At 35.1% G+C, this 15,447-nt stretch overlaps 1 protein-coding gene across 11 annotated transcripts in view; it reads left to right on the forward strand.

Annotated features, from left to right (window-relative positions):
* GTDC1 (glycosyltransferase like domain containing 1) overlaps nucleotides 1-15,447 on the forward strand; it is a 437,175-nt gene that overhangs the window by 130,659 nt on the left and 291,069 nt on the right. Inside the window, exon 1 of one of the 11 annotated variants that reach the window (XM_060016856.1) lies at nucleotides 6,668-6,876. The exons of the other annotated variants lie outside the window; for them this stretch is intronic. Coding sequence (XP_059872839.1) covers nucleotides 6,758-6,876 — 119 coding nt within the window. The 5' untranslated portion in view covers nucleotides 6,668-6,757. Of the gene's footprint in view, nucleotides 1-6,667; nucleotides 6,877-15,447 lie in introns of those variants that run through there. 11 annotated transcript variants of the gene reach the window in all.

A 15,447-nucleotide genomic window follows, 5' to 3' on the forward strand; every position in this document is an offset into this window, starting at 1 on the left:
CAGGGGACACAGGTTTGTGCCCTGGTCCGGGAAGTTCCCACATGCCGCGGAGCGGCTGGGCCCGTGAGCCATGGCCGCTGAGCCTGCGCGTCCGAAGCCTGTGCTCTGCAACGGGAGAGGCCACAACAGTGAGAGGCCCGCGTAACGCAAAAAAAAAAAAAAAAAAAAAATTAAGCAAAACTAATGCAGACTGAAACTATATATAACTACAGAGATATTAAAAAGCATCTCAATAATAGCACTGACTTTAATTTTTCTTAGACTTCTTACACTCAGTTATGGTGTTATTAATACCTACAAGAAAAAACTTCAGCAGTAATCCTGTTAATCATTAATAATAGTCTCAAAGGTTTCCCATTCTTGTATACAGACAAGTGAAGGATATTCTCTTTTCCTACATAATATATACGTCATAAAAAAGTACCTGATAACTAGCTGTGGATGCTACTCTATAGTTTTTATTTTAGTACCAGTTCACTAGATTATATCTTACCAGCTAATCAGTGTCTGTCATGCATGCTGTACAGCACTTTTAAGATGTTCTACAGAGGAAGCTTCAAAGCCACAGGTACTTACTGATGAAGTTACTGCATATTTATTTTTGTTAAGAAAAGGTATGCAAATTATGTGGATGAAAAAATAATGTATTATTATATCCAACATAAAGTGGTTTTGTATGTTGCATGTATTACGCAGTCATCTAAGCCTAAAAACATTTTCATGTGATGATGATTGTAGTGTTAAAGGTCAGTCTGTACAACCTTTTTCTCTTTTATACGTTCTTTGTTAATTTCCACTTTTAACGCTAATCTTACTTTGATATATGACTTCATCCTTATCTAATGCTCAGTTTGGCACTATTGGATTGTTACTAGATTATCTGCCATGGGAAATCTTGAACCAGGGATCACTTTTTTCAAAGAGCCTGAATTTGAAGGAGGAAAACTTTGCCCTCCAGAACTCTTTCAAGTATTCAACTTGATGTATTCAGTGATAATATTGGAATGTTGCTTCTTAAGTAATGTCATAGCTGTTATATAGATTATCAAAGTTATTACTGCTTATTTGGTAAATTACTTTTTAGAACATTGAGCTTATTGTTGGAGATTTTAGTTTTATGTAAATATACTTGAATAATGAATAATATTGTACCAACCTTTCTTTGAACATTCTTCTTGGTTACTTAGTTCCTAAGAAACTACTTTTTGAATCTAAAAATAAGTTGTATTTTTAGATGCTTAATTCCATGGGGGAAAGGAACACATTTTGCATCACTTGTCTTTAATTTATTAAACAATTCTGTAATGCACTCTGTGCAGAGATCATGAAAACCACCGGCACACATTTTTGTGACCTCACAACATAAGCTGCTCTCTTGTGGCAATCCCGGCAAATGTGTTTATAAAGATTCCAGCAATAATAGTCTTGTGACTAAATAAGAAACAGAAGCTAAAGCTAAGACCAGACAGATACCTATCGGTTTCCTTGAGTTTAATCTGATTAAAACATGGCTCTCAAAAACATTAAATACAATGTCATGTCAGAGAGGCGGTATATGATAAATATAATTCATGACAGGAAATCATTATTAAAACAACATTACTAGTGAATCTGTTATGGAAATTTCCCTGTAATTTAGTTAAGCTTCCCCCATTTTTCACCTCCAGTGCATCACTATACTTTTCTGCTTTAATGTTAAGTATGTAATTTTCTGTTGACTGAAAGGCAGTTTTCCTACTTTTAAATACCACATGTCTTTATTGTTATCACCAATCAAACATGAACTGACTCTTCATTTCAACTAGAAAAAAACTATATGCAGAGTAAAAGAGAATCCATACTGGTCATTGGCCACCAAGACCTGAATACCACAAACCTAAAGGTAGCAACCATCTGGCTTTTCACAAGGGCAAGCAGTTGTTTTGAGTGAGAAACATAGCAACTTGGTTGAATCCCAGATTATTAATAGCCATCTGAATTTAAAAGTAGTAATTATTTGATTTTAAAAAGTTGAGAACTTCATATCTAACATTATCAAAATTATACCCTCTCTACTGTTTGCTTTGAGGAAATACGGGTACAACGTTAGTCAATATAACCCATATATTTGTAGCTAAACTCTAAGTACTCTAATTTTTTAACAGTTCAGAAAGCATTTTTTAAAAAGAAATATTTTTACAAGGCAAGAGGATTATTTGGCTGACTTACATTAATGAAACATTTTGGCACACATTAAAGATTTCATCAAGCTATTACAACCACCCCCAAAAATCTTGGTTTCCATTTAAAATGTCACCAGTGTGGAAAAAATACCATCAGTCAAATTGCATATCTTCTGACTGAAGGGGGAAAAAAAAAAAGTAAAAAAAAAGAAACAAACAGTGAGCTTCCAGTGCATTTTTGGCTTCCCTTAAGGAATTTTGACTTAGATATGGTCAGTTATCTGTGGCCTTAAGATTATCTTTTTTCTCTTTGTTCCATTGTATGTTTTCATCTTCACAGGAATAAATCCACTGAGCAATATTCCTAACTTTATGTTCTTCTAGTCAGACACTGGGAATGCTTCCGTTCTTGTGAGTGAGAACAGTTAAAAGAAATTATTTTTCTGAAGAAACATAGGGACCCCACTTTACAACAAAGAATTACAAAATTGCATATCATTCTTTTCTTCTCTCCTTAAAATTATTCTTAGGACTTAGTGGGAGCAAAGACCCCGTCTTCACAGGAAACTTAAACACTAAATCCTTCTTATAAGTTTAATCCAGAAAGAAACCTGTGTGCGAGTTGTGGAAACAGTACTGGGACCCTTATGCATTAAAATTTAGCTCCTTTCCAAGCAATAGGTATGGAAAACTAAGTGGCTGTTGCCTAACTATGCTCCCTGAATTCTGTAGGTGATTCTTGTCTAGTGGTCTTAGGCCTTTCTCTAATCTCTTTTTGTATTGGGACTAATTCACCTTTGAGGTCAGCCAGGTGTCCTAACCCCCTCTGTGCTCATATACTCATGGAGTAATGGGATGGCTTTCTACTATTAGCTACCTTTAGGAACGTTCCTCTTCATTGCATCACGCACCTGGTGTAGAAAAAGATACCTAAACCACATTAGAAAATCAAGATTAAACATGAAAATATTTGGAGGTTTGGCATCGAATGTGCTAGTAGCATGCATGCAACTCTATAATAAAATCACATGCGTTTTATAATACAGTTCTTTCACAGTAATACTACCTCAGTATCTTCTAAATTTCCTCATCAGTGGTTTATTTATAAGCCATGCTAGAGATCACTATAATAATAACATACTAGCCTCTCATAACCATTCTGTGTAATAGGAAAGCTAAAGTAAAGTGGCAGTGAATATTCCCCAAACAATTGTGTAAGCAAAGCATAATTATATTTAATTAATATATATAGAAATGTACGGATAGAGATTAAGTTATTTGTGCAAATTTAGGCTACATTTAAGTGGCAGGCAGAAGAACCCGGGTTTTCTGGCTTATGCTCTTTCTATTCCTGTGCCAACAAAGCAATATTCTGTATTACCTGAAAATGAAAGGATTGTTTCACCCAGAAGTAACACAGGTACTTTTGCTGTCAAAGTGACCTTAATCCAGGAGACTTTTAGTTCAGGCGCTCTGGCTGGTTGAGGGTAATCTGAAAGACTGAGTGTGTTTAAGTATCCCTGTTTTTCTAATTCGCTTACTCAAAATGCCAGCTTTGATGACTATTAATGAGGGAAACTGTAGGGAGATAATGTGTTCCTCTGACTCTTCCTTCTTTTTACCAGGCAGCTAGAAGTCACCAGTTAGGGAACAGGGAGAGATGTGAATAGAATACTAGCCTTCTGATATGATGTGGGTCATTATGGAAAATGCGGCAAGCTTGGATCCACCTTCCTACTCCTTGTTGACTCTTCACCTTCAATGGACTCCTCTCTAGTATCCAACCCCATTCTCTCTCCATATCTCTCTGAGGAGCATCTTAGGATTTCAGGTCCCTTTCCTTTTCTGGCTTCTGTTGTAACCAGTTCCTGTCCTATATCAGAGGATGGCTAGGGTTATTCTGTAGGGTAGATGCTGTAAACCAAAGGGACCCCAACAGGATACAAGTGTCTGAGATACCTCAGGAGAGCCTCTTTTTGTCAAGTTAAAGGAGAGAGGCTTCTGTTTGCAGACAGCTGAAATGTGGAGGGAGGCACTGAACACAGATTAACAAATCAAAATAATGGTCTTCCAGGGATAGAACATGGACCAACATGCTGCATAATTTTAACCTGCACGTCCATGGTAGGAGATAGATGGGTGATAGTGATCAAAAGCAAGAAGCTAGTGTCCTCTGGAAATAGTGATCATAGAGACAGAGCTTTTTAACTAGTAACAATATAACATTTATAAAGTGCCTCACAATTTACATACGTCTTCATTATCTCGTTTGATCCTCATAGCAACTCCTAAACAATAGGTGAGCATGAAAAAATCTTCTTTTACAGATCAAGTTCAGAAAAGTTATGATTTGCCCAAGTTACCTATTAGGAAATTTTAGAGTCAAGACTTGAACCCAAGACTTCTAAATGCTTTTTTTCACCCTTACTATGCCAATGCCTTTGTTTCTCAAATAAGATCCATTTTTATTCCTTCCTCTTTCTCTTTTCTCTCTCACAAAAATATATGCCGGGCACTGTGCAGGTACTGGGTGAACTGAGCTAAACAGTGTTTGTTCCCTCCTTTGTGGAACTTAGTCTGCACTTCTTAGGACCTGCCAGTTGGTATGGTAGCCACGTGTGGCTATTGAGTCTGTGAAATGTGGCTAGTCTGAATTGAGATATGATTATAACTGTAAAATATACATGGAATTTAAAATGTTTAGTTTCAAATAAAGAAAGCAAAATTTTTCATAATTTTGTATTTATATATTGATAATATTTTAGATATCTTGAATTAAAATAATTATTAAAATTGATTTCATCTATTTTATTTTCATCTTTTCAAGGGCTACTAGAAAATCTTATTGGCTATTAGAGATTTTTAAATTACATTTATCTCTTGCATTTGTGGCACACATATTTCCATGGGATAGCAAGCTGTGACCTATGGGGAAGTCATTTCCTAGGGTACATTCAACCAGTTAGTACTTCTCTGGTTACATTTTTTACATTGAAACGTTTGGATCCTTTGAAGTTTGTCCTGTTGCATCCTGGTCTGGATCCCAGTTTACTTTTTCTCCAAATGGTTACCAAATTGACTCAACACCATTTATTGGATTGTTCATCTCTGTTTTGAGAGGCTACCTTTAGCATCATGCTAACTCCTTGTATGTATTCTGTGTATATCTGGACTTTGTCTTTTTTTCCATTGGTCTGTGTCTATGTTTGAATCAATGTTAGATTTTATATTTTTGAGATTTTAGAATATTTTTTAATGTCTGGTAGAGTTAGTTTCCATCTCCAACTGATCATCCCCTCTCCCCATCCCTGAGTTTTCTTGGCTATTGTTTTTTCATTGTCTTTATCTATGACAGTTAGAATCCGTTTGTATAGTTGAAAATAAACAAAAACAACCTTTTAAATTGTAACCAAGATAAGCAAACTCAAAGAAAATTGATGTCTATGTAATGTCGACTCTTCCTCTCCAAGGTGGTGATACAATTTACCATTCATTCAAGTCATTCTTGGGATACCTTCAGTAATACTTTAACATTTTCTTCATAGAGGTTTTGCATGTTTCTTAAATTTATTCCTAGGAAATTTTATCTATGTATGTATATGCTGCTATTTATGCAGTATTTTCTTTTAATGCTTGCTATATATGTTTACATATATTTTAATAATTTTATAAACATTAATTCTGTACTCTGTAAGCTTACTAAATTCTCTAACTGTAATAAATAGCTTTTTGGTTAATGGTCTTGAACACTCTAATCTTATCCACAAATACTGATAAATTTACCTACTTCTTTCCAGTTTTTGTACCTTTCATTTTTCTTTTCTTGTCTAATTTTATTGGCTAGTTCCTGCAGTACAATGTTAAATAACAGTGGCAATAGTGAGTTTTTGTCTTGTTGCTGATTTTAATGTTTCTTCCTAAGTACGATGCTGGCTTTTGAGTTGAACTGAACATATTTTATTATAGTAAAAAAAAAAATCATGGATTCTTATTTTAAGAACAAAAATTTTATTGAATTTAAAAAATCATGAATAGTTGTTAAATTTGGTTAAATGCCTACTCATGATTATGTGATTTTTTTTTCTTTTTAAAGTATTAAAATGATGGATCTTATTGATTTACTAATACTGAACCATGTCTATTTTTGGAAAGAGGATCACATGTTCATGATGTTTTACTCTGTTTTCATTTCTTGCTGGATTTAGTTTGCTAGTATTTTATTTCAGATTTTGGCGCCTATTTTAAGTGAGCTTCACCCGTTTTTGTTACACCCACTTCATAAAAATAAAATAATTTGGAAGGTTCTCCACCCCCTATTAATACTAGTTTAAAAAGAAATGGACTTATCTAATCTTTAAAATTTTGATAGAATTCCCCTGTGAAACCATGCGAGTTTAGTGCCTTATTTTGGGGTGGGGTGGTGGTGGATTTTTGGGAGGAGCAACATTCTCTATTTCTCTTATGGAAATCTGATTTTTGTCTGTTTGTTTTTGTTTCTTAGATTCTCTACAATTGACCCTTGAACAACATGGGTTTGAACTGTGCAAGTCAACTTATATGAGGATATTTTTCAATAGTAAATTCTGCAGCACTACATGGTCCTTGTTTGGTTGAATCTGAGGATGTGGAAGAACCTAGGATATGGAGGTCCGACTATAAGTTATACACAGATTAACTCCTGCATTGTTCAAGGGTCAACTGTACTTCCTCTGAGGTATTTTTTTAAAAAAGACATTTTTTTCCCTACAAAACTGTGTGTGTGTGTATGTGTGGAGTTCTTTTGATGTTTAGGAAGGTTTACATTTTTTCCTTATTGTCTACTTTCATAGTTATAACATTATATGACACCCTGAGTTCTCTAATTCTTGAGATAGTATCTATTAGTTCTTCATAATGAATAATGATAAAGTTGTGTCCCCATTTTTTTGTCCATTGCTCTTTCTCTACCATCTGATTTTAACATTTTTTTACTAATATACTCTTATTTTTTTTTACCAGTATACTTTAAAAATATGCATATACTTCTTTTGTTTGATTTATAAGCTTTCAAAAGTATCTGAACACTAACAGCTATTATGGTTAAGGCAAGAGGTGAATCTATCTCTCAAATTTCTTTTGTTTTTCTTCTACAGTTGTACTATTTCTGTGAATACATAGTCAGAGCAAAATACCTTTTATGTTCTGTTTTGCCACCTTAGGTCCCACATTGGTTTTTTTTAGTTCTGTGGTTAAATGCACTTATTGGAAGACTTCTGCTTTCAACCAATATGTAATAACAGTAACGAGATTTACTTTTCCATTGGAAACAAACAAAAAATGGACAAAATATATATGAAACCATTCAAGACACTGGACATCAATCAACAAAGGACAGTGACCCCTGAGAGAGGGCAGTGAAATGAGGTGGGCTCTATGATTACCCAAGCTTGTTTGCCTTGGAAGAGTTTCTAGTCTCTGATGCAAGGAGGAGGAATCCAGGGAGAGACTGGTAGGACCCCTGGCATTGAGGAGATAGAGGTAAGAGTCTGGTTAGATAAAAACAATGCTGAAATAGAGCTGCTCAAAGAGAGAATCCTGGAGATCTGTAGAGGGTCCCAGTTGATCATTCATCTGAGTGCAAATTGGCATATGCATGTTAGGAAACTCTCAAGGTCAAGCTAAGAACCATACGAAAAAACTACAAGGAATAATGCCCATTGCTCGCAAAAGGCCAGAAATAGTGCCTGTTCCCAAGAACCAAATTGGAAAACCTCATGATTTGGTCAGGGCTGTGGTCTCAACTGAGGCTCAGCTGGGGAAGGATCTGCTTCCAAACTCACATGGTTGTTGGTAGTATTCACTTTCTTGTGAGCTGTTGGAATAAGAGTTTAGTTTCTTGCTTGCTGTTTCTGAGAGGCCACCCTCATTCCCTTGCCATGTGGACTGTCCTAACATGGCTGCTTATAGCCTCACATCCTGAAAAGGAGAGTCTTCTTGAAAGGCAAGATGATACAATCTTATGTAGCACATGCACATACGTCCTGTCACCTTTGCTGAATTCTGTTGTTTAGAGGCAAGTAGCTGGTCCTGCCTGCACTCAAAGGGAGGGATTGCACAAGGCATACATACAAGGAGGTGGATCATGGGGGTCACTTTAGAGTCTGTTCTCTACACTAGTGTTTGCAAGAATATCTTAAAAGCAGCCAGATTAAAAACCCAACAATATCAAGTTACATCAGAAGAACAAAATTAAACACTATAGTAGATTTCTCATTGGGAACATCTCAAGGAGAAGACAGTAGAGCAACATCTTCAAAGCACTGGAAGAAAACCAGAAACTATCAAGTGAGAATTCTGTACTCAGTGAAAAATATCGCTCAAAAATAAAGGTAACAGAGATGGTCAAAATAAAACAAGTCCTGGGGATATAATGTACAGCTTTGTGACTATCGTTAGTAATACCATATTGTGTATTTGAAAGTTGCTAAGAGATTAGGTCTCAAAAGATCTTGTCATAAAAAGAAAAAAGAATTGTAATTAAGTGTGGTGATGGATGTTAACTAGACTTATTTTGGTGATCATTTTGCAATCTATCGAATCATTATGTTGTATACCTGAAACTAATACATTTTTTAGAAATAAACAGTAAACAACTAAAATATCCAAAAGTAAAATAAAGGATTTTACCTGAAAGAGAGAAGAAAGAATTGAAAAGAGAAAAAGAAGCAAGTAAGAAACTTCATTTGGCATCATTTGTCACATTAGATACCCCTCTTCCAGCACTACTGTCATTGAATTTGTGATTCCACCAGGGTCTCATCTTAGGTAAGGAGCATATATCTGTCTATTGTTTTCCCCAGATCTGGGGTGATGTATGCCTATATTTGTGCATCCCTACTTTACTGGTAGGTAGTGGCAGTAAAGTCAAAATACATATCTTAGTTCCTTTGAATAATTTTATCTTCCACTCTTTTCCTTCATAAGGTAACTTTTTAAAGGGGCAACGACTTTTCTAATTTGAGCTTCTTAAGAAGTCCTTTAACTAGACAATAACTTGAGTGTTTCATATTTAATCTAGAATAGTATGTTAAAATATTTAAACTATTTAAATAGTAATAATTTAAATTATTAAAATAAAATAATTTTAAATTGACTTTAAGTAATTTAAATTATTTAAAATAATATTTAGCATGATTTTCAAAATGCATGTATTTCTAAATACAACTATGTTTTATATCAAAAATATTTTAAGTTTTTGACTGAGGGTCTCAACTCTAGTTTCCTTAAGTGCTAGTGGGAAAAAAAATAGTACTTGTGCTTTTTTTCTGATAAGGTTTTTATAATCTTTAATTTTACACTGTGCATGTGAAAATATTTTGAAAACTCTGGGGACACATAAAATTTTAAGGTATATTTTTAGAATCATAATATCATTTTTAACTTTCTGTCAAAAATACGTATAGTTCTGGTTTTCAAAATGCCTACTGTAATGAAGATACTATCTTGAAGCACATGCTTTTATATTAAGAAATTGCAAGCTTTTGGTATCTGTGATCTGGTTTTTGTTCCAGTCTAATGGCTCTATTCCCCAAATTATTTGGTCTCCCACTTTATTAATTTTATTCCTGGATCAGTGTGGGGCCACCTTTATCATGGTGAATTCCAATATTGCTCTAGCAGTTTGAGTATCTATGATTTCTACTATCTTGATGTATAGTACAGGAAACATTTTGTTAAAAGATATTTCACCCAAATACTGATATGTTCAGCACTGTTTGTTTGGGTTTTTTTTTGCGGTACGCGGGCCTCTCACTGTTGTGGCCTTCTCCCGTTGCGAAACACAGGCTCCGGACGCGCAGGCTCAGCGGCCATGGCTCATGGGCCCAGCAGCACTGTTTTAATTGACTGCCTACAAACCCAAAGAATGTTATTGATTTACTGCCTAAAGAACAAAACCCAAAACAAACCCTTCAGTTTTTTGCATAATTGATACATAAAGATTTTCATTTGCAGTAATCAGAGTTTGGGCTGCATTATTTTGTAGATGGTAGGATTGAGAAGGTTAGAGATCTTTGTAAATGCTAGAAGTCTTTTAGTACTGTCATTAACCTGAAAGTCATGAAGCATTAAAAACAAGACACCTGGTCAACCCAGACCTCTGTACATAATATGTGATGAAAAGGTTCAGAGATATGGAGTACAATTGGGAATTCAGAGCAGGAGGTCATTTGTTTTTGTGGAGGCATTGGTATCTGACTCTACTTTGAAGGGTGGGTAGGACTGGGATGGACATGGAAGAGCAGCCAGACATAATAATCATAGCTTAACACTTAGATACCATTTACTACTTTCCGGACACTGTTCTACGTGCTCTCAGTGTATTAACACATTTCACAACTGTATTAATAATTAATAAGGTGATGATTATCTTCACTTTTGAGTTGAAGAAACTGAGACACAAATTCGTTAAGTGGCTCATTCCAGTTTTCATAGCTAGTAAATAGTGGTACTGCCATTTAAACTCAGCTTTTCGGCCTCAGAGTCTCTCTTAATCACTATGCTGTTCTGCTTCTAATTAGTGTGATGTATTTTATGGGAAGAGCAGGATAGGAGAAGTTAAGGAAGGTTGAAATCATGGAAGCTTTTGAAAGGGAGGCAGAGGCATTCATATCTTATCAATGTGAGTATAAAGTGGTTCAGTCTTTCTAGAAAATAATTTTATAGTATTGGGTTGGCCAAAAAGTTCGTTTGGGTTTTTCCGGCTGAACTTTTTGGCCAACCCAATACTGTATTGTATCAAGAATTTCACTAAGTGAAGTAAGCCAGACAAAGATAAATATCATATGATATCGCTTGTAAGTGGAATCTTAAAAGAAAAAAAAAGATATAAATGAACTTATTTCTAAAACAGAAAGAGACTGACAGACATAGAAAACAAACATTGTTACCAAAGGGAAAAGGGGGTTGGGGGGAGGGATAAATTAGGAGTTTGAGATTAACATATACACACTATATATAAAGTAGATAACCAACAAGGACCTACTGCATAGCACAGGGAACTATACTCGATATTGTGTAATAAAAGGGAAAATAATCTGAAAAGGAATATATATATATATATATATATATATATATATATATATATATATATATATATATATATCTCTGAATCCCTGTGCTGTACACCTGAAATTACCATGATATTGTAAATCAACTATACTTCAATAAAAAAAAAAATTTGAAGTCATTGCCCTCTACATATTTGTCCTGGAGAATGTTGGGAGACAGTTCTCCATGGGTCTCTCACATTTCATATGGTTTGCAAGCAGAGACATTAAATGCCTTTTTGTCCTGGACTACCTTTTCAAGGAGGTTTGTAGCAAAATAGCATTGTAATATAGAGATAGTATTTCCCTTCTGATCAGATAGCTGGTTTATTTATTGTCCAAGTATAATAAAGATATCTCCCTATAGAGCAAAGTTTGGGCAAGTTTCCTTGTAGCTCATTATGCAAGATTTGGGTTTCCTAAGCTCAGGGTTTCTTAGCTATGATGCAAACCCACTTGCCTATGCATCATCTGTGTAGGCCACTCCACATCACCCTGGTGGGCCTTGGGGGCCAAGGAAAACTGATGTGAATGAGAAGCTCATGCTTGCTCACTGTTGTCCCAAGTAATAAGTCCTTGTCTGACCCAAGGGTGTCATGCTTGATGCCAGCATCCAGGAGACCGTGGTAGGCTAACTTGTTAACTTGCAAGTAGGGCAAAATCTCAGACCCTTCACTGTTTTTGACAAAAGGATGGTTAGAATTATCAACACATAATTATGTATGATCATTGGAAAGTAATCCAACTGTCCAATAATAAGGAGCAGTTTATTAAATTATAGTACATCCATATAGTGGAATATTAATTCCATAATTCTTAAATATTTTTTTAAAGATTTAAAGACTTGGAATATACTCATGAGAATGTTAAGTAAAAATTATATTATGAAAATGATCCGTATAGTACAATCTCAATTTTGTAAAATGTGTTTACGCATTTAGGAAAAAACCCTGGGATAAAATGTGCAAAACATAAAACATTGTTAGATATAGGTTGTAGAAGTTTAAGTGATGCTGTTTTCTTTTTCTATTTGTATATTTTACAAATCATCGTATAATGACTATATATTACTTCTATAATTAGGAAAAATATACATTATTATTGAAGTCAAACTGAGGGATTTGACATGGTATAATAGGCAGAGTAGATAGTGTATATATTCTTGGGAGGACAGTAGTATGAGGATACATAAAACCCCTGCAATGAAAGGTCTGTTTTTCATTAAAATGCACGTGTACAATATAACTGAAAACTATTAAAGCAAGAGCAAAAATAAAAAGTCCAAGTTATAGCAGGGATAGAGGAAACATGGATATTTTAGATATTCTAATTTAAGGAAACTTAATCCATTTGAACAAAAAACTAAGCTCGTCAAAGCCTCTCGTTGTCTAATAAAAAGGAATTAAGTCAGTTAATCATAAGAAACAATGTTTGCAAACTGAAGTGCTGAAAGATGAAATGATCTTATGTCTGACATTTGCTTTAAAATATTCCAGCAAAAAATAAATAAAAATAAAGTGAGAGGGAGAGTTGAACCAACCTTGGCAAAAATATTGATAGCTGTTGAAGTTGTGTGTTGGATACATGAGGCTTATTATGCTGTCTATTTTGTTATGTGCTTGAAAATTTGCATAATAAAAAATTAATAATATATCGCTAATTTATGTAGTTTTAAAACAATATTCCTCAACCTTGGCTGCTCTCAGAATCCTTTAGGAACACTAAAAAGTACTGATGCCTGGATCCCACCTCCTCTGATTCTAATTTAGTAGGTATTGGGTGTGACTTGGACATCAGGATTTTTTAAATCTCTCAGTTGATTCTAATGTGTAGCTCATGGTAAAACCCATAGTTCTAAGTGGACTCTGTTAGGTAGATCTTTATTATAAGGGACATTGACTGTAGTAATGGACAGTTTTTGCAGTATTTCTTTAAAAAGTGTAGGTATGTTTTCTATTATGTTGGTTCATGGAACATCCCTCAGTAAAAAGTGAGAATAGGCTAATAATTTTTTCTTATAAAGATAGTCCTACTGAGTACCAGAATAAAATAGTGGAGATACATAGCTTAACGGTTCTTTCACTTGATAAAATGATAAAGTTTCAGTGACTGTAAGGAATGAATAACTAACACTCCCTTTCAAATATTAGTTGAGTAAGAAGAGGCCTAACTGATGTAGAAAGCATAGTTTCTTTTTAAATTTTAGCATTTTATAACTTTCTTAAAGTAATTCTTGTTCATTTTAGAAAACTAAAAAGAATATTTAGAGATACAAAAGAAAAGAAGCATCCAGAGTTCCATTATCCATGGTAAATATTGATAATATTTTATAGCATTTGATTTCAAATTTATTTTAACTTTCTATTTGAAATTGAAAAATTTCAAACATAAATGTAGGGATAGCAGTATCATAAATCTCTAAGTACCCATTACTAAGCTTCAATAATTATCAACTGATGATAAATCTTATCTCATCTGTGACCCTCTCCTACTTTATTCTCCCTTCCCCCACACTGGATTATTTTGAAGCAGATCTTGCATATTATATCATTTCATCTATAAATATTTTAGTATGTATTAGAGCAAATAATCTTCAGGTCATTAGCACATATCTGAGGTATTGGTATTCTGTGTTGACTGAAAGAAGATCCATATGCTATGGTTCCTAATTTTGTAGTTGCCAAAGATGGTGTTGTGTTATAAAAGTAAAAATCTGGCTTATATTTTTGAGCTGCAGAAGGATCTGCTGGCAGGGCTGAGACTTTTCTCAGAAAGTAACTCCATCAGTTTAAATGATGAAATAAGTAGTAGACTGAAATCCAAGAAACCCAGGGTTCTACCCATTAATCAGGCTTTAATTTAGAAGATTTTGAGGATTAGAATTACCTAATGTTTTGCTTTAAAATAACCTAAATTGGTCTCTTGGTCTCATTTTCTTTAGAGCCAGGTAGTTTTTCAAAGGGTTTGGCAGATTGAGTTAGTCACAGTGTGTTTTGGTAAAATTAACATGGAGGCAATATGTTAGAAGGGAGTTGAAGACAGGGAAATCATTTAAGAGGGTACTCAGTTTTTGTGGTCTGAGCTGATAAAAACCCAGTGTTGGAGGGTGGGAGAAGAGGCAAAATTTAGCATCTTTATTTATAGTAAAAATTAGCACAGCTTGGTGATACTTTGTTATAAGAGTTAGGAGTAGGGGAATAATCAAATATGCCTTCAGCCCTACCCTAGGGATCGAGCATAATTCTGTCCACTTGGAAGAATGAGTAAAGTTGAGAAACAAGAAATAATGGGGGAAGAAAGGGATGAGTTAGCCCAATATTAGTATACTGAGTTGAAAGTAATAGCAAGTAGGCATTTTTTGTGGGTCACTGGAAATAGAGGACTAGAGTTCAGGTGATGTGTGAAAGCTGGGGATCTGCATTTGAAGATCATTCATGAAGCTATAAGGATGATGGTGTTTTCATAGGGAATATTTGTTTAAAGGGAGAGCATGTTCAGTAGTTCTAATGGATGGGCATAGGAGTAGGGATGAATTAACCTAGAATACATTAAATTAATCCTTCTCGAACATCTATGTTACAGGAAAAGGGAAGGAGTGCTTACTGCAGAGACTGGGAGACACAAAGGGAATGAATGCAGTGCCAGAGATATGTACAAAGATTTATGAAAATAAAATCTTGGTAGATACTCAAAGTGCCCAGTGCAGGAGGCTTGAAGTTTAGGGGAGGATGTGTTTGATAGGAAAATAGGAGAGAATGGTTTTTCATGCAGAGGCAGAGGCACAGACACGTGGGCTCAGGGCAGTGGTAAGGAGTCTGTTGTGGCCAAAGCACAGGCTACAGGGTGAAGAGAATGGCAGGGCACTTGGTTCTGATATGCAAGAACTAGGAAACCACTTGCAGGGTCTGAAGAATATTAGAATCACTATTAAAATAGAAGTTAAGGGACTTCCCTGGTGGACCAGTGGTAAAGAATCCACCTTACAATGCTGGGGATGTGAGTTCGATCCCTGGTCAGGGAACTAAGATCCCATATGCTGCGGGACAACTAAGCCCGCATGCCACAAATACTGAGCTTGCGCCCCTCAACTAGGGAGCCCGTGCACCGTAAACTACAGAGCCCACGTGCTCTGGAACCTGCGCACCACAGCTACAGAGCCCACGTGCCCTGGAGCCTGCGTGCCACAACTAGAGAGAGAA

The sequence above is a fragment of the Delphinus delphis genome, chromosome 7, assembly GCF_949987515.2.
Source record: "Delphinus delphis chromosome 7, mDelDel1.2, whole genome shotgun sequence".
NCBI classification, from domain to species: Eukaryota; Metazoa; Chordata; class Mammalia; order Artiodactyla; family Delphinidae; genus Delphinus; species Delphinus delphis.